Here is a 23,240-nt window from a genome sequence, read left to right as displayed (position 1 = left end):
ATAGGACTAAATCAATTTATCTCTAAAACAGCATTAGAAGGAAACGAAAAACCAAGGAGAAATATATTTAAGAATGGTTGAATCCACACTTATAGCTCCATTTAAATAAATCCACAATATATAGAATAAAATTACATCATGGTACTGTGAGTATCAATACCAAGAAGTTCTATAAAACGCCCCAAAAGTTGTTTAGTGTAGCTGTCCAAACGGAAAGCTGTGGCTTCTAATGCAGACAGTTCAATATCTATATCTTCAATTTGTTCAAGCAACGGCTTCACTTCAATTTCATCTGAAAAGAAATCTGGTTGAAAATAAATTTGTAATAAACATCATTTACATGGTCAGGTTATTGGGAGGTCAAGAGAGAAAAGAAGGTAATGGAGTTTCTTTTTTAAATATTGTATTTGATTCTTCTTTCAGTGTGTCAGTGGCTCAGGGGTTAAAAACTTGCCTTGTAATGTACAGGTCCTGGGTTCAAATCCCGCCAACTACCATTGTATATTGCGATTTTCGATTTACATATGTTCATCTATGCAAGGTTCTTATGCTGAAGGAAAACATCATTATGTAACCTACACATTTCTGAGAAGAAATACAAAACATATATGTGAAGTCAACCAACACGCACTGGGCCGGCGCGGTTAACTACGACCTAAACACCAACCTAACCTAGGGTAGGCTCGGAACACCTCAGTGGTGATGTTGATTGGGTTGATATGATTAATTAATTACCTCCTTATACTCTTCTTCTTCTTCTTTTAATTATACTTAACAAATAACAAACAATAATAAAATCAGTGATTTCATTATTGGTTGATTTTTAGTGATAAAATGGTTGTTGTAAATTTCTAAAGTGTTTCCAGATAAAACAAAAGTTGTCCATAGTTAGTATAAATTTGTTTTGTCCACAAAATTTTTAAACATTTCTGATAAAACAATGACATGATGAACTGAGATACATTTAGAATATGATTGTTGTGTTTATTTTATTTAGAAAAATTGAATTGTTGAAACAAAAACTTACATTTTCCATTGCTCTCATTTAGTGACCTGTTTACATTTATTGCAAGAGATTGAAGATTTGCATATTTGGTGATTACCATTCTATTCATCTCTTCTAAGAGATCGTAATGTTCCTGAAACAATACCACAAGTTCAACAGTAGAACATTGTCCAGTCCCGACAAACAACTACCATAATTGTGAATCTCGGGTAAGACAGAAATCTCTAGTGAGAAAAATATCATAGTCCCTTAGATTCTCAACTACTTACAATGAACAAGCCTCAAGTTCCCCCTAAGTTCACAAACACATAGTACATCTATCCGAGGTTCTTATGCTGAAGGAACCTGTGCAGGTTACGTCACAATGTTTTCCTTCTTACTATCTTTTCTATCTTAGAAGAAATTCAAAAGATATGTGTGAAGTCAACCAACCCGCACTGCGCCAGCATGTTTGACTATGGCCTAGTCAGCCTTAATTTAGATTAGGCTCCGAGTGGTGTAGTGGGCATGAATAGTGACCTGATGATGAATTGCTGCATGGACATGACCTCTTTTCATTAAGAGTCCAATTGCTAGCTTGCCCCCTATTCATATAAAGAAGCATCGTAAACTTTTCTGACAACATTATCTTCCAAATAAATTTTACATTTACGTAATTGCCAGATAGCAAAATTGATCATTTCATGATATGACCCACCAAATCAGTATTATTTAATGTTGGGTGATTTAAAAGCTAAAAGCATAAACAATGGCAAGAATTAGTGATATTATAACAAAAACAATACGTATTTACATATATGTTTACCTGTCCAGTCGCAATTTCTCCTTGAAGATAGTCATTGGTACGCTTAAACATCTGCGTTGCTAATCGGCTAAGGACAGGATCATGTGGATCTAATAAATCAAAACTTGAACAACTAGGAAACGTTCGTAAATCTGTAATCAATTAATACAAATAAGATGATTTACGGCCAAGATATCCTACATTTAGCGTCTAAATCCAATAAGTTAAAATATATATTTCCGCATAATATCTTAATTGAAGTTATATACATAATAATAATTATAAGAAATATTTCACCTTTATTTTTTCGTTCGCCAGTCCAAGTTACCTCCTCTTCGGACATTATTATTAGCTAAGTAAATCAACTAAATATTTATTTCGTAAATCAATACTTCGTACACGAGCGCGATTATTTATTATTGATACCAAAGAGTATAGTAATTCGTTTGTCTATTAAAATTATTTAAATTCGGGATTCTTGACTCAATGCAAACACAGATTATACAAGCTTAAGATTAACCATAGATAATACTCATATATATATACTGGTATAAACTATGCCCTACCCGCATCCCGCTACGACCAGTTGATGCTTGATGCTGAACCTAAAAGTTTACCGTACCGTCAAGATACCTGAGAACTGATGTACCTAAATATAACGACGATTAAATATTGTTCGCGCGAAGCTCGAATGCCTATCCTATCCTAAATTTCTCGTCCGCCATTTTGTAACGGCAGCCATCTTAGATTTTTTTTACATTGCACCAAACTCTACTCGTAGTGATAAGGCTTACATGTCAGGGGAAGGTTGTACAAAATGTCATCCAACATTCTGTAGAGGCGGCCATCCTATAGATATAGACATTTATTTCTCTTTAGTTAGTAATGTTTTTGTTTCTCATTTATTATTTTTCTGTCAGTTGGGGATTGGAGAAAAAACTACAAAAAATATTGGCAAGGAAAACTGTACTACATTTATTATTTATAGTAATGTTCTCTTTATTTAACAATCAAATATTAAGTACGAGAATTAAACGTTTTAAATCTTAAATATAATTGATAAAAGACATACAGTGTTAACACTTTAAAAAAACTGAACGGAGTAAAGCATTTTTAATATTTGAGTATTGTTTTTATGAAGCAAAGAAAAACAATTTCATGCGCCATTTGGAGACATTTATCTCAAAAACAATATCGTTGTATGGAAAATGAGAAAATAATAATAAAAATAATACGGAGTTTGCTGGAAATAATGATGCAAAAGTGTTTACACTGTATTAATAAAATCATAGCATTCAAGTATAAAAAGTTAGTTCTTATATAATACCAAGTAAATATATCAAAATCGTATACTAAGATAGTGAATGGAGGTGGGCAGCCAACAGGGAGGACTTTTCTATTACAATTAAAATTCACAACCTTAGGACACATCATTTTTGCTAAATGAATCAATGTGGCATGCATATAACATAGTTTTCTTACCTATAATTTAAAACAATCAGTTAGAAATAAAAAAAATTATATAAAGCTGCATTCCATTAAATATGCTAAAGTCCATCCCTGTTGTTGTAAAAGAAAACACATTATTGAATACTGCCTAGAAATTTGTTAATGAATTAATAAAATAAGTAAAAATTAATAATCAACAGTCTCAAAAATCATTCTATTAGTCTTAATATGTTAAATACTGAGGATGCCGTGTAATTTGTTGTATGAGATACAAGAAGTCTAAAATAAAAACACTGTCTGATAGAGATCACAAATCGAGATTACATTATATCAGTCATGTTCCTAGTGGTCCGTTGTTTCTTGCAATTTACATAGCTTATAGTAATAAGTAATACTAATATGATGTCAGTAAGTTATTATTTTAAATCTGAATTATGAATTGTTTTTAAACAGAACGAAACGTTTTTTTTTCACCGAACCTTCTTACCCGACATCAATTTTTTGTTCTTAAGTATTTTTAACATAAAAAAAAAACTACAAAAAAGTAAATTATTAAATGTGTTTTACACACAATGTATGAATTATCTATTAAATCACAATGAGATTGTTTTCTTTGAGGAGAGAACAGAGTAATTTCCCTCAATACAATAATACTTATTAAATATGCAATGTTGGAATGAATCTTAAGCGGCGTACGGAATTTTCTTAAGGGTTGAAAACTGGCATCAGGGACAACTTTTTCTGCACTTCCTCAGTTGAATTGTCACAGAGCAGTAGAGTGTGAGAGTATCCCATTGTAACTTGCGTTATATTGAGGCCTTCCATTTTGGTAACTTCTCTGGGTTTCGCCGTCGACTTGTTGATCTCTCCAGTTCCCTGTTCGATGAGATTTAACCATTCTTAATTACCCATAGCGTAAATTAGGTCACGGACACGTGAGCATAAATTAATTAGGTTACTGAGTGGCAGTGAATGTGTCCTTGTCTGAGAATCATTTTTGTCTATAACATGTATCATGTGTGTTGTCTTAATTAGCTCGTGATTTAATAAAAGTATAGTGTAGTTGTATTTGTTACTTACAAGCTCTCCATATGTGGGAGAGACTCCCCAAGCGATGAGGGAGTCATCAGCCGCAATCACAATGGATGTGTTGCTCGTGCCCACAGTACGAATGTTCCAACCTGAGAAGAAATATTTATTTAATGAAATACTATTCATACGGAACTTTAGTGAATTTAGAATGCCACTACTTTGAGTTAATCAGTTGGACTTATTGCATATAAAGCTAATAATGTAATGAATATACTTGATTTTTCATAAGAATGGTGTACAATAAGTATGAAATATGCGCACGAAATACACAATTGAGGTTTATATGTTACCAGTAAGATCCAGGACAGGTTTGGGGTACATATTAGCTTCACCAGTTCGTTTATTCTGCCCAAACATAAACAGCATGCCTGCAATAGAGAAAATTTTTATGATGATATTTGATAACATTGCCTTTATTCTTCAGTTTTTATCCAATCAAGAAGGTATCCAAGAAACAAGCAGGTAACCTGGAATGACTGCTACTGCTAGACAACTAGAGCAAAAAATATGTTGCGTTTGCTTCTTAAGTTGAAGAGAGGATACAAAGTACAATATCAGTGGGGAAAAAAGTATAAGATTACAAAGGGATTGTATTGATACTGACCATGTTCATTGACAGCGAGGCTGTAAGTAGCGCCGCAGAAGACTGAGCGAATGCCGCGGCCCTGGTAATCGAAGTATTTGACGAGTCGCGGCACGCTTTCATCCTTCTGCTCAGCGTGACCGAGACGACCGAAGCCTCCAAAGCCCCAACTAAACGCACGCTTCTTAGAATCAATCGCCACCTATAAAAATAAAGAAAGTACTGAAAAGAGACATAGTACATTGTCTATAGTATTACAACTATAACAATTAAACAAGATACATTCAGAAACTGATGATCTGATCATTATACACAAAGTGGTGTATACTTTGAACTGAACAAATAAGATTATTATGAAAATATGCAAAATTTAATATTTTTCTTTACAGTAAAACTTGGATATCATTTATTCTTTTGCTGCTAATATATTACTGAATGAAAACTTACCGTATGATTATTCCCGCACGAGAAGTCAACAATGTCAACATCCTTTACTGCCATCACATGTCCCTCTTTGGATTTCTCATAGAAGAATCCAATGTGCTTAGGAACTGTCTCAAAGTGATATGACAGCTTCGTAGATGAAACAAAGTATTTTCCATCTGTGTTATGCCCTAAGAAAACATAATCATAAAGTAATTTATTGTGAAAAAAGCTATATTACAAAAACTGCAAAAATAATATTAATGTTAGAAAATGTAGCGCAATACACTAAAATATTCACAAAAATTGTAAAATCTCAGCCGTCTTACTAATATTTTAAATGCGAAAGTATAGATGGATGGATGGATGTTTGTTTGAAGGTATCTCTGGAATGGCTCAATGGATCTTGATGAAATTTGGCAAAGATCTAGAATATAATTTGGAAGAACATATGGGCTACTTAAAATATTTATTCTGGGCGAAAACTAATGCTAATATAACTTTAAAAAAAAGTGATAGTGAATATTTGACAGTACAGTATTTACCTAATTGGCCGAATTCAGGCAATCCAAATGAATGCAAAGCGCCATTACAATCCAGTATCATTGAGAATTCGGCACCGCAACCAACCTTCACTATTGGTGCTCCACTAAAAAATAAAGATCATTTTGTACGACCTAGTTCTAGATAAACAGATAGCCAATCCAAGCTATGATAATATACATAGCATAATCAGTTCAAGTGTCTGTAGTATAAACTCAGCAGCTACAACTTACATTAATTTATTTCTATAATTTGTTTCTATAATAAAATGTAACAAAGATTTATATTAAACTGTTAACTTATACAACTTACGCATGTCTCACTCGTGTGGGCTCAAGTACTTGTGCGGTGGTATTCCCAATTCCACATTGTCCACATTTGTTATCACCACAGGCATAAACTGCACCCGTGTCTGAAATTTATTATTTATGTATTTAGCTTAAAATATTATATTCCGCAAGAGTTAATTTACAATATCCCATTTCAATTAAAGCTAAAAGACATCATTTTGTTGTTGCTCAGTCTAAAGTAATTATTTAATCTTCTTTAAATAGTCGTGAAATAAAAGAAACACAATTTTTAATGCAAAACTATTCTAACAATAAGCTTAAAGTTTTGTTTCTCAAGTTCAATACAAAAAAAAATACAAAAAGATTAAAACTAATAGCAGGAACTAAAAACAGTTACTTTACAGATACAACTCTTTTCATTGCATGGGTCGATATAAACTTAAGTTACCTGTAACAAACAGTGAATGATTCCTGCCAGCTGCAGCATGTATGATATTCATGCCTTTCAATCTTGGAACCAGTTCAGGTACATTTCGAGTTACAGTGTCACCAAATCCAAGTTGACCGCATGTGTTACGACCTTAAAATAGCATTACACTGTTCAAAGATGTATAAAATTACTAAAATCATATGAATTTCGAAGATGCTTTTTTGGAGTTGGTTAAAACTCTAAGTGAATCATACTAATATTATGAATGGGAATGTTGGATGGATAGATATTTGTAAGAAGCTAACTCTCTGAAATTTGGCATAAATGTCAAACAGAACAGACTCTGGAAGAGTACATTGGCTACTAATTAAGTTTTTTTTATATCTTATTTTTATTTAAAAATAACGTAATATAAGTATATACTTGGGTATGGGTATATTCCCAGTGAAATACTTACCAAATGTGTAAACATCACCTTCTTCAGAGACTAAAATGGAATGGCCGGCACTGCAACCGCTTACTATCAGGCGGTACTATAAACAAGGAAGCTGTGGTAATTGACATTCATATTTAAAATAATAGTTAAACAAGTGAGCCTATAGATGTTTCACATCAAAAACAAAAAAAGGTCTTTAGAAGGGTACTTTAGAAAAAAGTAGTGTTACATCAATCAATAATGTATACAAATGAGAAAGAATTTAATACCTTTGTACACCTAATTAAAAAAATTGTAGAATTTAAATAATGTTGTTCTTATGTGACAATACAAACCTTACGATCAGTAAACTTGTGGAAAGTGAAGAGGTTGGGCTGAGCACGCTGAGATGGAGTCTTATCTCTCTTAGCCACCATGTCCCAGGTAACAAGTCCAGCAATCATGAGAATACCAGGTGTCTTGTAAAATGTTTTCAAGAGCTCCTGCAACATGAGAATACATCTTGCATTAAATGGAATAAATACTATATTATATATTTCCAATAAAAATTCATTTAAGCAACCAAAATATATATTTAAAGAAAATATTGGTCATAAAGACCAAAAAGTTATTGTGACTGAATATTTCAATTCCCTCAAATGTTGTTAATTATTATAACAGGTTTTGACTGCAGTACTACATGTGTTTGTTTACATTGACTTTTGTATATTTAATTTTGTCAATTTAACTTAAATACCTCTGGTAGCTTCTCCCTTGGTTCTTCAATAAGGGGAGATAAGTTTTGTGGTGGCTCTTGTGGAGCATGATCTGAATGGTTGGAATCACTGCTGTCATCGTCATCAGAAATAGGCCGCCGTGCTTTTCGCACCCGTGTAGGGCCACAGAGCATTGGGTTTTTGCGTTTATTATTTGACATGTTCTGTGTAAAAATAATTTTTCTTTAATAAAACAGTAACTGCCTAGTACCAACCTATTGTCCTTTTTCCTATCCTAATCTAATACTAATATCAGAACTTACTAACTTACTATAACTAAACTATGACTAGACTGACCATCTTCATATGTGGTTTTTCTTTGTAATCATGTTCTTAGTCTGTATTCTTTAATAACAACAGTATTTTTAATGTCTTTATGCTTATATGCCTTGTTATGTTTTTCTTTATAAATATTGTATCAATAAAGCGTATATAACACTATACAATAATCAGTTGTGCAGTGCATGTAATTAACCATCTTTTTTTATTTGAATTAAGCATTGATCAAATTGTATGTATTGATTTAAATGTAAAATTTATATTGAATATACCATGCGGATTAAAAATAACGTAATAAGTAGCCTACAAGTTCTTACTATATTCTACATGAGTGACGAATTTCATTAAGAACCATTGAACCATGCCGTACATACTTTCAAACAATCAAAAATACATCCATCTAAACATTCGCATTTATAATATTAGTAAGATTATATTTATTTAGCTTCAGGGAATTTACAAGAATTTGTATGAGGTCAAGAACCTATTGAAATGCCTATATTATACTTTCAAATAAAACCAAAAATGTTATCTTAGTGTGAATTTGGCACTCTATAAATTATTTATGATACTTATTTATGTCATTCAACAGTGGGATACAATAGTTATTCATAGGAACAGATCCAATGTTTGAAATTAACATATTTTTTATATCCATTTGATCTATAGGTTGGACCACTTAGATTGTAGATACAAGTAAATATAATAGGTTTTCCTCCTTTATAACCCACCAAATATTCTTATTACTAAAGACATCCTTACTTGAGAATTTGAACATCAAAATGACAAACCTTTTATGATGAACAAAAAAATTAATAAGACTTGAATGAAACAAGTTGGAGAAAACTAGTTACTATATCTTACTTATATTATAAATGCGAATGTTTAGATGGATGGATGGATGGATGTTTGTTTGAAGGTATCTCCAAATGCTTCAATGAATCTTGATGAAATTTTAGTACAGATGTAGAACATATTCTATTAGAACACATAGGCTACTTATGTTGTTTTCTTTTAACTCCGCGCGGACGGAGTCGCGGGCGACATTATATCATACTAATATTATAAAGATGAAAGATTTGATTGTTTGTTTTTTTGTACTGAATAGGCTGCGAAACTACTAAACCATTTAAAAAAACCTTTCACTATATGCAAGGTACACTATCTTCTAGTGACAAATGCTATATTTTTAATTGCACATGGACGAAGTTGCTGTAAACTGCTATTAATGTCTAATTTGTAGTGAATTCATTGTTTGTTCTCTTGGAAAACACATTTTCATCATCAGCTCACTATACATCTTGGATTGGAGCCTACCCTAAGTTAGGTTGGTGACTAAGCTCATAATCAACCAAGCTGGTCCAGTGCAGGTTGGTCGACTTCACACACATAAATGAATTTCTTCTCAGATATGTGTAGGTAGCATCAGAATGTTTTCCTTCACCGTAAGAGCGTCTGATAAATGTACATACGTAAATATATGATATTGTATGGATAATTGAATTTTATTATATGATGAAGCTCATATTCTTAGTGTAAAAAACTATATCTATTAAAAACTACACTCTTAAGGGGTTGCTATTTTTCGACTAATTCATGTTCCGTTGCGGTAACGTTAGCTTCTACTTCTAACTACACAAACCATTTTATATGCTCCTACTTACTAAGAATACCTACAGACTAGCACAGTTTATAGGCTAAATGTGCTGGTAGTTAATATTGAATTGTGTAATGTCTTGGACACTTTGCCCAAACATTTGTCTACTACAAAGTAGGGAAGCTCTATGATATACAAGAGAATGTACAATTTGAAAAAAAGGCTTTGCTCAATATTGTATAGGCAACTGAAGGATAACCTGAACCTTGCATATTCTTTCTTCTTCTTTATTTCATCTCAAGAATTAATACTTGGCCTAGTGTGAGGATTTATATTTAATATTTTTAATTTTTTTTTGTACCTTCTTTACAAAATGGCTGCAAATGTACTCCTGTTTGCAAAAGAAAATCTTTGATACCTTTTTGTAAATCTACAGTCATATACATATAAACCACAAGGAATAAACTATGTTAATGATTATGAAAACCTTTTACACTTTTAGTTCATTGCTTTGGTAGAGTTGGTAGTGAAACAGAGGTGATGAAAAACAACTTTGTTTTCAAGAAAATTGTAGATTATACGACATGATAGGAAAAATTTTATGTCATACATAAATTTGCCAAATTGCATTTACAATATAAAGATAGAACCTTTGTAATGAACATGTTTATGAAGAAAAAAGTAGGTCATTTGTCATTAGACTAGTATAAACTATTTTATCTGCAATTTAAGTTTTCTTTTCTTTCTTAATTTGTTTTCAGTTTAGAGCAATAACGATTGTTTTTTAAAACATATAGTAAAAAACCTTCTCCTTAACATTTTCTTGATAAAACTACCTCTAGGTACTTATCAAAATATAAATTTTATGTACTTGAAATAAAATGCACAAACAAATGTGACTTACGCTAAGCTTTCTATAACTTGTTGAGAGATTAGATTCATTAAAATAATCATTTTATCACTTATTGTTTGCAATAAGAAACATTGAAAAACAACAATGAAATGATCATTCATAGACCAATTTCAGTACTTTAGTACTTACGTGCTAAGAAATATATTGAAAATTGAATGTCCATAATAAGATTTATTTGTAATTTTTGGTAAAAATGGCGATACGTCACTCAAATAGGCAGTAATGAAAAAGTATAAAGTAGTCGTTAATATTGTTGGAATCTTCAGAAGTCATCTTTTAAGTTAATTTTTTTAAAGTCTCGCTAAAAGATGAATAAAGGATTTGTGTTTTAAAAAGCTTAATCTATACTGTGTTAATATTGATTTTATACAATTCATAAAATCACATAAATATAACGCCACCGACATCGACACGTGCCATGTTTATCATAATTAAAACACAATATAAATGTGAAAAAACAGGAAGGACTTATGAAAATATGTATTTCAGAGTTCTTATTTACTTACCGGTTAAATGCAGCAACAAAACAATATAAAATAACACTGATTTCAAGAAACTCAAAGATGACCTCTCATTTACACAGCAGCGACAAAACGACAAACGACAATAGAGATACCGTGAAAAAATTATTATTATCCCACATCCCCACCCTATGTTTTCTTTCAAATAATTTTAGGTAATATTGAAAATATTGCCAGCAAATAATATTAAAAAGCGTCCGAAGCAACATTGTTTTGAATTATAATTGCCTTCCTTTTCTAATTAACCAAAAAGGGGTTTGTGAGAAAGAGATAGAATATATTCGAAGCCACTGACAACTTAACATGGATTGGCTAAATGACAGAGTATTTGTGCCTATATGATTTTCGCCATTTTGGAATTGATGATTGCGTTTCTTAGCGGTCTAGGACCAAGTATAATATATTTTTTTTATCTGAATTAGCGGTGGTGAGTAATCAAACCAATTATTTACTAACTATTAGAAATTGAATTAACCGTTGGGAAAGTAAATCAAAGCGAAGCAAAAGCTGTCATTTCCAACCAATGACCTATCCATTTTAGGTGACAGTGCTAGAAACACACAGAATATTAATGGTCACGAAGTATGGCGATTGATTTTTAGACGGAACTATTTTCTTAATCTATGGTTTTTTACTACATTTACTTATGTATTTTTTCTTCTTTATGTTCTAAATATGTGATTAAAGACAGGAGAACGTAAATTATATTCGTACTTTATTTATTTGTACGTACGCCAAAACAAAATATTTACTTACTTTTGTGCTTCCACGGTCATGTTAGACAGTCAAGAACAGCATAGTATTTATAGGTAGCTGACAGAGTTGCTAATGCTATGGCAATTACCGTTTTCTACGGCGTTTAGGTCAACGGACTACAAAACATACGGCTTACATTCCAAATAAACACGGCTTTTTACACGATGTACACGGCCGAGAAAAAAATTGTTTTGGCAACACTGGTAACTGAACCAAAATTGATGACCTGCAGATCAGTTTACGGTTCGCATGTTTCACGAATCGTCAGCTGGATCACGGCTAGGCAGATCATGTAGATGATGTAGACAAGGGGGATGGGGGGGTAAATAATTGTAATAAATCTGCTTACGTAATACTTATACGGCCCCTTGTTCTTTATTAGATACTAGCTTTTACCCGCGACTCCGTCCGCGCGGAATAAAAAAAAAAAAAAAACGGGGTAAAAATTATCCTATGTCCTATTCCTGGTTCTAAGCTACCTGCCCACCAATTTTCAGTCAAATCGATTCAGCCGTTCTTGAGTTATAAATAGTGTAACTAACACGACTTTCTTTTATATATATAGATTTGTTTGTTTCATGATTAGTAATCATTCATTACATATTATTACTTAAAACGAATATATTCAGGGATTTGTCTATTGGGCAAAACCAATATAATAGCAGAGACCAAAATGCCTGCTCCTGTTTGTTAAATAAAACGTTGATATACCTGGGACTATATATTTAAATGACAATTTGAAAAGTATTGTTAATAGCCTAAACTATCCAATAAAAACAACAATTACATAAGTTACACTTTTCAAATAATATAATGTTATAACTTAAATATATAACTATACAACTATAACATTATTTTTTCTCTTCTTTTGTTCAGTCGTCTTTGATAAAATATATCATTCAAAATAAAAGATTCACATATGTCTGTTCCTGTTTGCGGCATTAGACGTCTTTATACAATCATGATATTTTTGTATGAGACAATTTTTAATAGTATCCAATTGGTTTGTTCTAATTTTTGTTAAATCTTTAATTATTTTCTATTTTATAAGGCAGAATTCATAATCTCATTGTTTCGAAGTATGTATTTATTTGTGCGTTCTATAGTTAAAATATATGTGAGTCTTAACAATTAAAATGTTTAGATACAACTATACTCGGACTATGAAATAATGAGCGCTAAAAATGAAAGTCTAAATACCTTCTGGACCTAGATAGTAATTAATAGCACTATAGCACAAATGGTCCAGAGAATAGAAGAAGAATCTTGTATTTTATTATCTGTATGAAAGTATATTTCGTTATAGAACTAACTGCTATATAAGTGAAACACTCACTTGGCCATATTAGTAGAGAAGTTTGTATGCAAATAATTTTATCTTTGTTATCTATGATATAAAAATCCGAGTATAGTTTAACAACTTTATTTTATTATTGTATAATATTCATTTATAAAAATAACATTCGACTATTGTAAAATTCTGTTCAAAACTTCGTGCTAATTTCATTAAAAATTATTAAGACTAATATTCGTTACCGGTGTTTTTTATTTTTTTATCTTTATCACTTTATTTATTTAAATCTTACAGAATAGAAGAATGAAATTGGTCGTTATTATATTTTGAGGTTATAATGTAAGTTTTGGTGTACACAGTCTGTTGTGTCGGGTGTGCGGCATTCAGCCAATAGCGAGGCTACAAATACTTCTTGCTCCTTTAGTCGTTTGACGAGTACTTCCCATTTGCCATAATTTAATTCCATTAATTGCACCGCTTTGTTCATTATTTTGTGTGCCTCTAAACACCAGTATCTACAAAAAAAAGACCTCATATTATCTACAAGTGTAAATAGATTTTTTTTTATAGTAGATGGGGGCAAACGAGCAACGGACTGCCTAAAGTTATTTGATAAAAAAAAATAGACTTTTAAGTTATAATTTGTTTCAAAAATAAGCAATTCTTGGCAGTGATTAAAAAATGAAAAAGGATAGATATTTTTGATGACATATTAAGTTACAAACCGATAATCCGGATGACCAGGCAGCTTAAAGATTCTTTCCAACATAACGTCGGAAAGTTTTCTCAACTCGTGCGCCACCTGCATCACAATAAATTCTGAACATATTATTATCTCACAAAATGTGGCAAATGATTTTTGTACAAAATCACGCATTTAAAGCTTTTTGTTCACTTTATCTGTAGTTACATAATAATGATACTAATTCCTTAAATGTTTATTCATACATTTAATAATACTCACCTCAACACTAAAAGAGCCAAACTGGTATTCGAGGCTCTGAATATTTTGTTTTATCAACTCTATACTTCTGCCGAAGTCACCTGTAAGTTTTATGAACATGTAGAGAAAAGCGCTTTATTCAAAAATGCATTTTTATTTTAAGGATATTAGAGTGAAGATATTTACCAAGATCTGCGTAAATTCTCGCCAGTTTGTCGGCGGCGGCTCGCAGCGAACTGTGATGTCTATGCCACACTTGCTGCTTCATTTTGTACGACGCTAACATCTTTTCGCATCTTTCTTCCATGTTTGATGCCCTCTCGGCTAAAAAGAACAAAGATCTAAATGTATTTTTAGAGTTAGAGAATATTACAATGGATCCTATTTCATAAAACATTACGAGTATTCACTAACTAGATCCAATACAAGAACTATCACAAAGTTAATACGATGAAGAAAAATAGTTTGAATACATGTATATTAGAAAAACTAAGGTTCTCATTAGACCGATTTAGTCACAGCCGCGAAGTCCGTGTAACCTAAACAGAAAAGGTTTATATGATTTATATGACGAACTATTTACCTTGTAATGCAAGATCATCGGCGCGGTCAATCATCGCCAGAGCTCGGTTGAGCTGGAAGTCCGCGCAGCATTGCTGGCACCGCGCGCGCTTCTCACTCACCAGCACCGGACATTTGCATGATTGACACACGTACGCTGAGAACACCAACTGTCGGACAAATAAACGGAATTATTTTCTGTACATATTAATTATATCCACATTTGATATACAATGAAACCATTTTAAACAAATTTCACGTCATTTTTTTTATAAGAGAAGGGGCAAACACCAAGGTGTTCATCGACGCCCATGGACATCGGCAATACCAGAGGAACCGCAGATGCGTTGCCGGCCTTTGAGATGGTGATACGCTCGCTTCCTGAAGGACCCTAAGTCGTAGGGGTTTGGAAATACCGCCGAGGACAGACCATTCCACAACGCGGCGGTATACGGTAGAAAGCTTCGCGAAAACCGCACGGTTGTGGATTGCCAGCCATCGAGATGGTGTGGATGGAACTTGGCGGTCTATCGGGTCGTCCGATGATGGAACTCGGCGGCAGGAATTGTTCCAAAAAATTCTTCTGTTCACTCCCTCATTCCAGCATTTTATAAGAATTTGGAATTTTTATGAGAAAAAAAAAACATGTAGAATCAATCACAATTGGCTAAATAAGTACGATAATAATGTATACTTACAACAAAGTCCTTTCTATCATTGTCCCGGCAAGCTGTGCAGGCGCAGGTGAACATGTATTGCGCGCGCAGCTGAGCGCGGCGGCGTGCGGCGGGCTCGCGGGCGCGATGCGGCCCATAGCAGTTGTGCACTTCACCTCCTGCTGACAGCTCGCTAGCGCAGCGTACGATCAGACGGTTCTTGTAGAAACTGATCAGAACATACACTACAAATATATACTTTATCCCCAGCCAACTGATACGTGCTTACTTAATGTTATAAATGCGAAAGTAACTCTGTCTGTCTGTCGATAACACTTCAAAACTACTGAACTGATTTACATTAAATTTGGTACACTGATAGTCAATTTTTTACTGAGAAAAAAGGACTTTAAAAGAGTTAAAAGGGAGATGAAAAATTATACGGAAATATCGCCCTTTTTAGGACTAGACTTACGTGTTGATAATGTTAGGTTCGCAGGAGTGGTTCATCATAGCGGCCGATGGATAAATTGCAGTTGCTCTCCGAACTTCCCGTTCTGTTACTGTGCGTCCTGCGAAATACATCATATAAGTTTAGGCCAACATTTCAAAGTTGAACAAACACAGTATGTATTTAAAAATTTCAATGGCGCAAACTCGCATCGAGTCCAATTAATTATTATGCGATATAATATGAGAAGACGCGATATCTGCAAAGTGTTTACCATTCCTTCCGTCGTCTTCTTCAACAGTTGAGAGACTCAAAGTTGCGTGACCGTTGCACACCAACTGTCCAAGACTGCGCAATATAATCGCTGCTGCGAATAACTGCAGCTGTTCACCCGACAACGCATATGGCACTCTACTTGGTAGGTACTCGAAGAATGTAGTAAAATGTTCGAGATAGATTGTCAACATGGTTGCTGTCTGGAAAACAAATACTTAATTCAAATTTGAGACATGTTAAATTAAAAAATTAGCGAAAACCAATGTATGTATAGCTCCTTTAGAGCAGGAAAGTTTAAGATTGTAGAAATGGGTGTAAGATTTCTTTTGGTAAAAGATTTATCGAAAAACAATATGGCAGGGCATTGCTTTCTATTTTTCTTTCCTTTCATTATGCCTTCTTTTCCCTTCTTCATGTGAAAAAATATTGAAAAACAATGAAGTAATAGTTATTTAATATAAACTTAATCAGTTATTTTATTTTCTTAATCTGAGAATTATATTAACTACTTACCAAGGCATATTGAATGTAATCATTATTGTTCATCTTATCAAAGTTAGTGACCAAATTAAACATTCTATAAAATGCGGGCGTGCCCTCCTTGTATATTTGTATGTCATCAACATCTGAATAACATTTAAACAGTTCTAACGCTGTGGTGGGCTTTGTTGATTGTTGAGGCACCATAGGGAAGCCCTGACTTGTACTTAATAATAAAACTCTAAAAAAAAATACAATTAAAAAACCAACTTAGTATGAATTCTTCGCCACATCTGACGTGGCTTATAAATTTAACCGGGCGTAATTAATATTCAATTAATATAATTTAATATAATTTTTAATTGTTTCACCTTAAAGCTAGATGGGCAATCCCTATAGTGGGAAAGAGGTCACTTTGTGCTCCAACACACTCCCAGCGGTGGAAGGCAAGGGCGGCGCGCGCCCGGCACTGCACTCCGCAGTACACACTACGAGAGCAGCGGCTGCAACTGTAAGACAAGAACAATTTTAGGGCCATAAAGATAAAAAATTATTTGCTTGAATAAATGTAAACATTATTCAATTAATAAATATGAAATAATCAGCCAAAAATTGTTTATAATAATGAGAGTTTCCACTGCCGAAACATGTGTATAAACATTAATTGTTATCCCGCTCAGTCTTTAAAAAAACAGAGAAAAAAATATGCTTATGCATATGCTTTTGTAGTGGTAGTGTTTACTCACAGGTCACAGGTAGGGAATAAGGTAAGTTGTAAAGCATATTTTTATTTCTCATTCTATTTAAACTTTATATACTTTACAAAATAAATATTAATTTCACATTAAAATGAAAAGTGATTTTTTTTACTAAAAGAATACTTACGGCACTAAATTAATATCTGGCTGACAGCACATCTCACAGGAGGGCTCATCACTGGGCAATGTCACCCAAGCATAAGGTTCCTCAGAAAACAACACATCACCACGTCTAGCACTTTGGTTTGCTACCACAAATCTGCCAACTGTTTCACTTCGCCTAAAATAACACACCTTAAATACATAAGTTTTCATCCCTAAACTATGTTGGATGACATATTTTTTTGTTTAAATTACAAGTATATAAAAAAATATTTTGAATTATATACCGTAACTCAATGGCACTAGAAGCAGCATTGAAATCAGCATTAGACCCTCCGTACAAATCTGGTAATTGATCATCATCATCTTCAAGTTCCACACACACAGGATTTTCTAATTTCTTCTCTAATATTTTCACATGTCTCTCAAATTCCACTGAAAATATTTTTTATCATCCAATTGTGATAGAAAAAAAAAATCATTAGGTATTTTTGACTAGTACTCTATAAATTAATGTTGACAGTAAAATGTCTATTTTTATTACCACTAATAGGTACTATTCCCTAATACTTTCTTATTCAAACTGAAGGCAATAAATTATTCACAGTATGACAGTGCTACAACAAAACTGATTGAAATATGTAGAGATATACTAACAAGCTGATGCATCTGACAGGTTGAGAGTAGAGGAGTATTGTGTTGCAGCAGTAAGGGCTGACCGGGCATTAGACCTTTGTCCAAGTTCAATATAACAGTCAACTCGTCGAAGTAGTAACTTGTGTTGTTGTTCTGCTGGGTATCCACTTTCTATGGCCAATGAGATATCAGCTAGACATTCCTGCAGAAGGTTAAATAAACAGACAAGGTTCCATTTTAAAAGTATGCTTCAAGGCAATATTTTATACTATTCCAATACAACTCACTTTAAATCTTTTCAACCTCAACAATGATGCAGATCTATTGGCCAAAGCTAAAGGATACATTGGTCCATTATGTTTAGCATATACTACACTTTTAGAGTAACACCTATAGCTTTCCTCAACTAAATTTGCTCTAAAATTATCATTGCCTCTTTGTCGCCATAATAAAGATACATCATCACATTTTAAAGCTGTATCAAATTCATTTATCTTCTTGCCATAAGAGCTCTTCATTTGTTGTAGCCACTGAAGCATAATTTTTCTAAAAGAAACAATATGAACATTAATCCTAGTTTTTTTAATTAATTTAATGGAGGTACATGAAGAAATTGTAACCCAGCATATAAGACTACATTTTTTATATATATTTAAAAAGAGCTGTGTTTTTGACTGTAAAAAAAGATAATCTAATTCGTAGTTATTCTTTGAATTTACTTATTTTAAAATAATAACTTTTTCTTTATTCAAAAGAAAAAAAAAATAACAAAAAAATCTCCTATAAGGTAACAATAACATGTAATATTTTCTTCTATAAAGAGATCACATAACAACTTTGAAGGTAAATATTTTATTTAGCCAAATTAAGATATAGGTATAATTAAGCAGACAAGTGAACCTTCTCTCAGCTCAGTTTGTACATGCATAGTATAATGATTTGGGTTTCGAGCAGTAAACTGCTAGTCACCAGGCAGTTGGCGGCTCATCAACTCACATAGTTTTAGTATATCTGAACATGGCTAGCCATTTTAAATTTTCTGATCACAAGAGACTTGTAGGAGTAAGGTTAGGTTCTAAGACAGTCTCAGTGAGACTCAGACATACCTTACAGCTTCATTATTGGAGAAGTAGCTCATCGTGTCAATTTCATTTTCACTGGTCCTATCGATTTTCTTCTCTTCAGATGATATCAACAACAGCAATATTTCCCACTGTTTTGAACAGTCTTCAGGTAAACTTGCACCGGTCATTGTTATAAAATAAAATTATTTACGATTAATATATACTCGAAAAACAAATAACATTTAAAATTTAGAAATATATATTTAAAATATCAGCAAATAGCAAATACAATCATAAGTTTAATTCGATTTCGTGTTTGCAGTTTGCACGGTGTTGCACTGTATATCTAAATGTCACTGTTTTAATCTTGTCAACTTGTCAAAATAATGTGTTGTTATTAAGTAAACAAATTATGAAGCCTATACATCGTCGAAGAGTAAGAGCTATTATAAATCATTTTATATTTGATGGTGTTATAGATAAGGCTTAAGGTTATTCCATTTTACGCTGTTTTTTTTTACTCTTTTTTATTTTGGTAAATATTTACCAGTATAATAATTAAATTAGGTTCACAAGATTAATTTACAAAGAAGATATTCGAAAAATTTTTGGGTGTTGAATTTCATTTTTGCGGATCCACTCCATATTATTGATTTTCTTTGTGAAGGCCTGACCAACAATATAAAAAAACCCTATCATGAGTGCAAGTACGCCCCAATCTCCAATGATATTGCAACAATTACATCAAATGAACTAATGTTATTTAAAAATAAAATTCAGTATTTTCGACATTCATTATCATCAGGTCACTATACGTCCCTACTGAGGGTCTCGGTGCCTATCCCAAGTTAGGAGTTACTAGGCCATAGTCAACCACGCTGGCCCAGTGCGGGTTGGCTGATTTTACACATATCATTGAATTTCTTCTCAGATATGGGCAGGTTACATCACGATGTTTTCTTTCACTAAATCGAAAAACACATTGGTACATCGCGGGATTCGAACTCAGGACCTGCAGATTGCAAGTCAAGTGGACCCCTGAGCCACCGACGCTCCTTTTCGACATATCTTTTGGCCGCGGCTATAAATATCTTTCAGCATTTTAACAGATCACATTGAATATGGTAGGTTATCAAAAATTACACCGCGATTACAATAAAATACTTTTTCAACTAGATGACAACAACTCAGCCATGATAAATCTCAATGCCGTGGTTTTTATGAACTTGTTGAGCTCAAGGAGTTGTATTTTTGTGGGCTGCCTGTCTCACTTTTTTTTATTTGTTTTTAAAATAAAAGTTATGTGTTTCGTGCACCTGATATATTTGTGTTACTTATAACGAAAAACCAATTATTAAATTTTTTATCTGTCCGTCCTCAAATTCGCGTTTGTTCGCGAAGAAGCGTCGGAACCGATTTTGACGAAACTTTTAATAGAAGGTAGCTGATGTATGCGAGAGTAATATGGTAAATTTTTTTAATTTACCTCATTCGAAGAGCGAGGACCAGTTGGTAATTAATGAAGAAAATAATAGAACTGGTTGACATAATATTGTATACTAGAGATCGCCTGCGAGTTCGTCAGCGCAAAATTTAAAAAAAAGGAGCCTATAATATGCTCGCGTGCATCAGCTAACATCCTGTCAAAATCGGTCCAAAAAATGCGACAAAAATTTTGAATGTGTAAATAACAGCTTTGTAAAAGTTTTAGGTAATACATTATTGCCACGTTAACCTTTTACCATTCTGAGTTATTTTTATTAACATTCTTAAACCGCGTCACGTTTACTAAAAAAAAAAGGTTAAAGAAAAGTGGTTCCCGCATTCCACGACACTACCATAGCACTGATAGGTACCTATCAGGCGTAAAACCATACACGATCTTTACACATTAAGTACCTTATGCCTTGACGTTAAGGTGTATAGAAATAAATTTGGGTTACACCATAAAAGATTATCCGTGGCAGTCCTTTTTAGGTTCCATTATGAAAACTTGTAATGACGTTGAGTGACAACTGCTCATCCTTTCACGTAGCCTTCAATAAAGCGGACGTGGCGGTTAGTGCTTACTGATACGCACGTTACGCTGCTATCTTTTAAGTGCCCATTGTCTTTACAATTATTTGAAACTACTGTACTCGTACTTGGTCTAATATTCACATATGAAGCTCTTCGAGGAATGAGTAGAATATGTAGCCTCATAAATTATTTTAAACATATCATTTACTTTGATCAACAACATGTTGGGCTAGGTCAGTATAGTTAGGTATGTTGAATATAAGTAATTTTGTCTCTTGATTTGTCCCTTTGCGCTTCTAAACCATTGCACACATTTTAATGAAAATTTAGGAGGATGTTTAGTTTATTTATATAGCATCTGAATTTATTATGCATGATATACTAGTGTGTTTTGGAAGTATTAAAATTCATTTAAAAATTTATATTTATATTCACATCACATTACTCAGTATATTAAAATGGATTAACTTTTACAAATCCATATATGGCAATGTTAATTGTCCATACCATATATAAATAACGACACGAAATGAGAGTGATATGAGCAGTTAATCGATAGAAAAGTAAAGACTTTCTCTAAGGTAGCAAAGAGGAGTAACAATACATTCGACAAAAGATTTGTTTTCCAATCAACTAGAGAGCAAAGCCTTGCTTCATGTTTTTAGCCCTTCTCCTAAATACATATATTGTAAGTACCCATAGAAATATGAAAATTTTGTAATAATCTTTAATAGATTACAATAATGTAGTAAATTAAGTTTATAGTACTTGTAGAGTTATTTGCATATAAAACATTATTAATAAACATAACGTTGTATTCTAGTCAATGTACCAAACACTAGTGTATTGTACTGCAGTGTACAATGAGCATTGTTAACCATATAGCCCGAACTAAATGAGAAATACTTTTGGATACAATCCAAAATACAATACATTTTATAACAACAGACCAGCAACGGACCTATAATATGTTTAAATAAATGGTCTAACATTAGTAGCATACTAAAAAGGTAACTAATAAATAACGGTTTGTGCTCGTGGTAAGGAAGTCAAACAATAGGAATTGCACAATAACCAATGGCGAAGAATCAATTTACTCGAGAAAGTTATTGCAATAATGTTCAATTTGTCTATGAAATTAGCATTTTTAAAATAATCCAAATAATTCATCTGTTTAAACTCATTGAAAGTGTTCTGGTTGCCAATTGAAATATTTTCAGAATGCAATAAGTAACAGCATTTCGCTACAGAATTCATAATTATGATACGGCAATTAAATGAAAAAGTTGAAAAAGAAAATATGCACTTACTTATTATTAGGTCAAAGAAATGCAATCCTCATTCTCTTTGACCTAATAACCAAAGGCGAAGTATACAAACATATGAGGCACTAGTAGAATTGCTAACCAAAACACGTAAAGTAGGCTTCACATACTGGGGCTCGAGAAATTCGTTATTCAGCGCGCGAAAGCTCCGAGGGGAGAGAGGCTATGAGCGGGCTATTGATGGTTACCTTGCGATGCGCTTGCGCACCTGTCGCCACCGCACCGGCTCAGTCGTACACCGACCATTTACCGAGCAACACGCGCCATGACAGCGTTGTCTCAAATAAATTCGTCGCGAGTGTCGTAACTTTACGATTTTTTGTGAACATTACTATGGATATGATACTCCTAAGTGCTGTATTGGTGCTGCTGCAAGGTGGGTCAAGTCATAAATGATTTTATTTCATAAAAAGTAGGTTAGAGAGTTCGACTCGTCGACCGCAGAAGATGAACTACTTTCGGATTAATCTTTAAATTCAACGTTCTTGAAATTTTCACTTTACCATTAAGTATTTAATAAAAATAGTTTGAAAACAACGGTAAGTTATAATCATAATATCGAGACAAAAAGATATCAAAATTCGTCGTCACTTAACTATAGCTTAGTACAAAAGATTGCAGTAGTTCAAAACTTTTTATTTAGGTACTTTATATATTAAAAATAATTTCTCTATAGAGATCTAGAGATACCAAAGAAAGATTGTTTTTGTTCGGATTTTGTGTCGTACTGTGTTTAATTTCTATAAGGAACGTAAAATAATAAACACAAAAGCGTTTTTGACGAATATTCCTTCTTTGCTAATTTCTAATTTTGCCTA

General features: G+C 32.9%; 4 protein-coding genes across 4 annotated transcripts in view; 1 reads left to right on the top strand and 3 right to left on the bottom strand.

Annotated features, from left to right (window-relative positions):
- Nucleotides 1–24: 24 nt before the first annotated feature.
- LOC123723467 (biogenesis of lysosome-related organelles complex 1 subunit 2-like) lies at nucleotides 25–2,362 on the bottom strand. Its single transcript, XM_045686127.1, has 5 exons — nucleotides 2,357–2,362; nucleotides 2,088–2,142; nucleotides 1,812–1,942; nucleotides 1,028–1,139; nucleotides 25–292 (listed from the first exon to the last, which is right to left on the bottom strand). The coding sequence occupies exons 1-5, from the start codon at nucleotides 2,360–2,362 to the stop codon at nucleotides 132–134; spliced, it is 465 nt and encodes a 154-aa protein (XP_045542083.1). The 3' UTR covers nucleotides 25–131.
- A 1,528-nt stretch (nucleotides 2,363–3,890) lies between these two features.
- Nucleotides 3,891–11,234, bottom strand: LOC106717107 (protein RCC2 homolog). Its single transcript, XM_045686177.1, has 12 exons — nucleotides 11,087–11,234; nucleotides 7,773–7,955; nucleotides 7,372–7,518; nucleotides 7,058–7,133; nucleotides 6,619–6,750; nucleotides 6,193–6,292; nucleotides 5,883–5,986; nucleotides 5,362–5,528; nucleotides 4,936–5,116; nucleotides 4,622–4,699; nucleotides 4,320–4,420; nucleotides 3,891–4,115 (listed from the first exon to the last, which is right to left on the bottom strand). Exons 2-12 carry the CDS (start codon nucleotides 7,950–7,952, stop codon nucleotides 3,945–3,947), a joined length of 1,437 nt encoding a protein of 478 aa, XP_045542133.1. The 5' UTR covers nucleotides 7,953–7,955; nucleotides 11,087–11,234; the 3' UTR covers nucleotides 3,891–3,944.
- A 2,157-nt stretch (nucleotides 11,235–13,391) lies between these two features.
- LOC123723476 (SET and MYND domain-containing protein 4-like) lies at nucleotides 13,392–19,289 on the bottom strand. Its single transcript, XM_045686178.1, has 15 exons — nucleotides 19,121–19,289; nucleotides 18,302–18,560; nucleotides 18,036–18,216; nucleotides 17,666–17,813; nucleotides 17,404–17,556; nucleotides 16,890–17,027; nucleotides 16,552–16,759; nucleotides 16,037–16,238; nucleotides 15,787–15,883; nucleotides 15,354–15,540; nucleotides 14,678–14,825; nucleotides 14,281–14,418; nucleotides 14,116–14,195; nucleotides 13,877–13,953; nucleotides 13,392–13,666 (listed from the first exon to the last, which is right to left on the bottom strand). The coding sequence occupies exons 1-15, from the start codon at nucleotides 19,264–19,266 to the stop codon at nucleotides 13,471–13,473; spliced, it is 2,358 nt and encodes a 785-aa protein (XP_045542134.1). The 5' UTR covers nucleotides 19,267–19,289; the 3' UTR covers nucleotides 13,392–13,470.
- A 3,355-nt stretch (nucleotides 19,290–22,644) lies between these two features.
- LOC123720912 overlaps nucleotides 22,645–23,240 on the top strand; it is a 33,376-nt gene continuing 32,780 nt past the window's right edge. The window contains exon 1 of the mRNA XM_045686192.1: nucleotides 22,645–22,798. Within this exon, the coding sequence (XP_045542148.1) occupies nucleotides 22,756–22,798 (43 nt within the window). The 5' untranslated portion in view covers nucleotides 22,645–22,755. The remainder of the gene's footprint in view (nucleotides 22,799–23,240) is intronic.

This window comes from Papilio machaon, chromosome Z, assembly GCF_912999745.1.
Source record: "Papilio machaon chromosome Z, ilPapMach1.1, whole genome shotgun sequence".
In the NCBI taxonomy this organism is placed as follows: Eukaryota; Metazoa; Arthropoda; class Insecta; order Lepidoptera; family Papilionidae; genus Papilio; species Papilio machaon.
The sequence above is the reverse complement of the archived record's forward strand: the minus strand, read 5'-3'. Positions and strand labels throughout refer to the sequence as shown.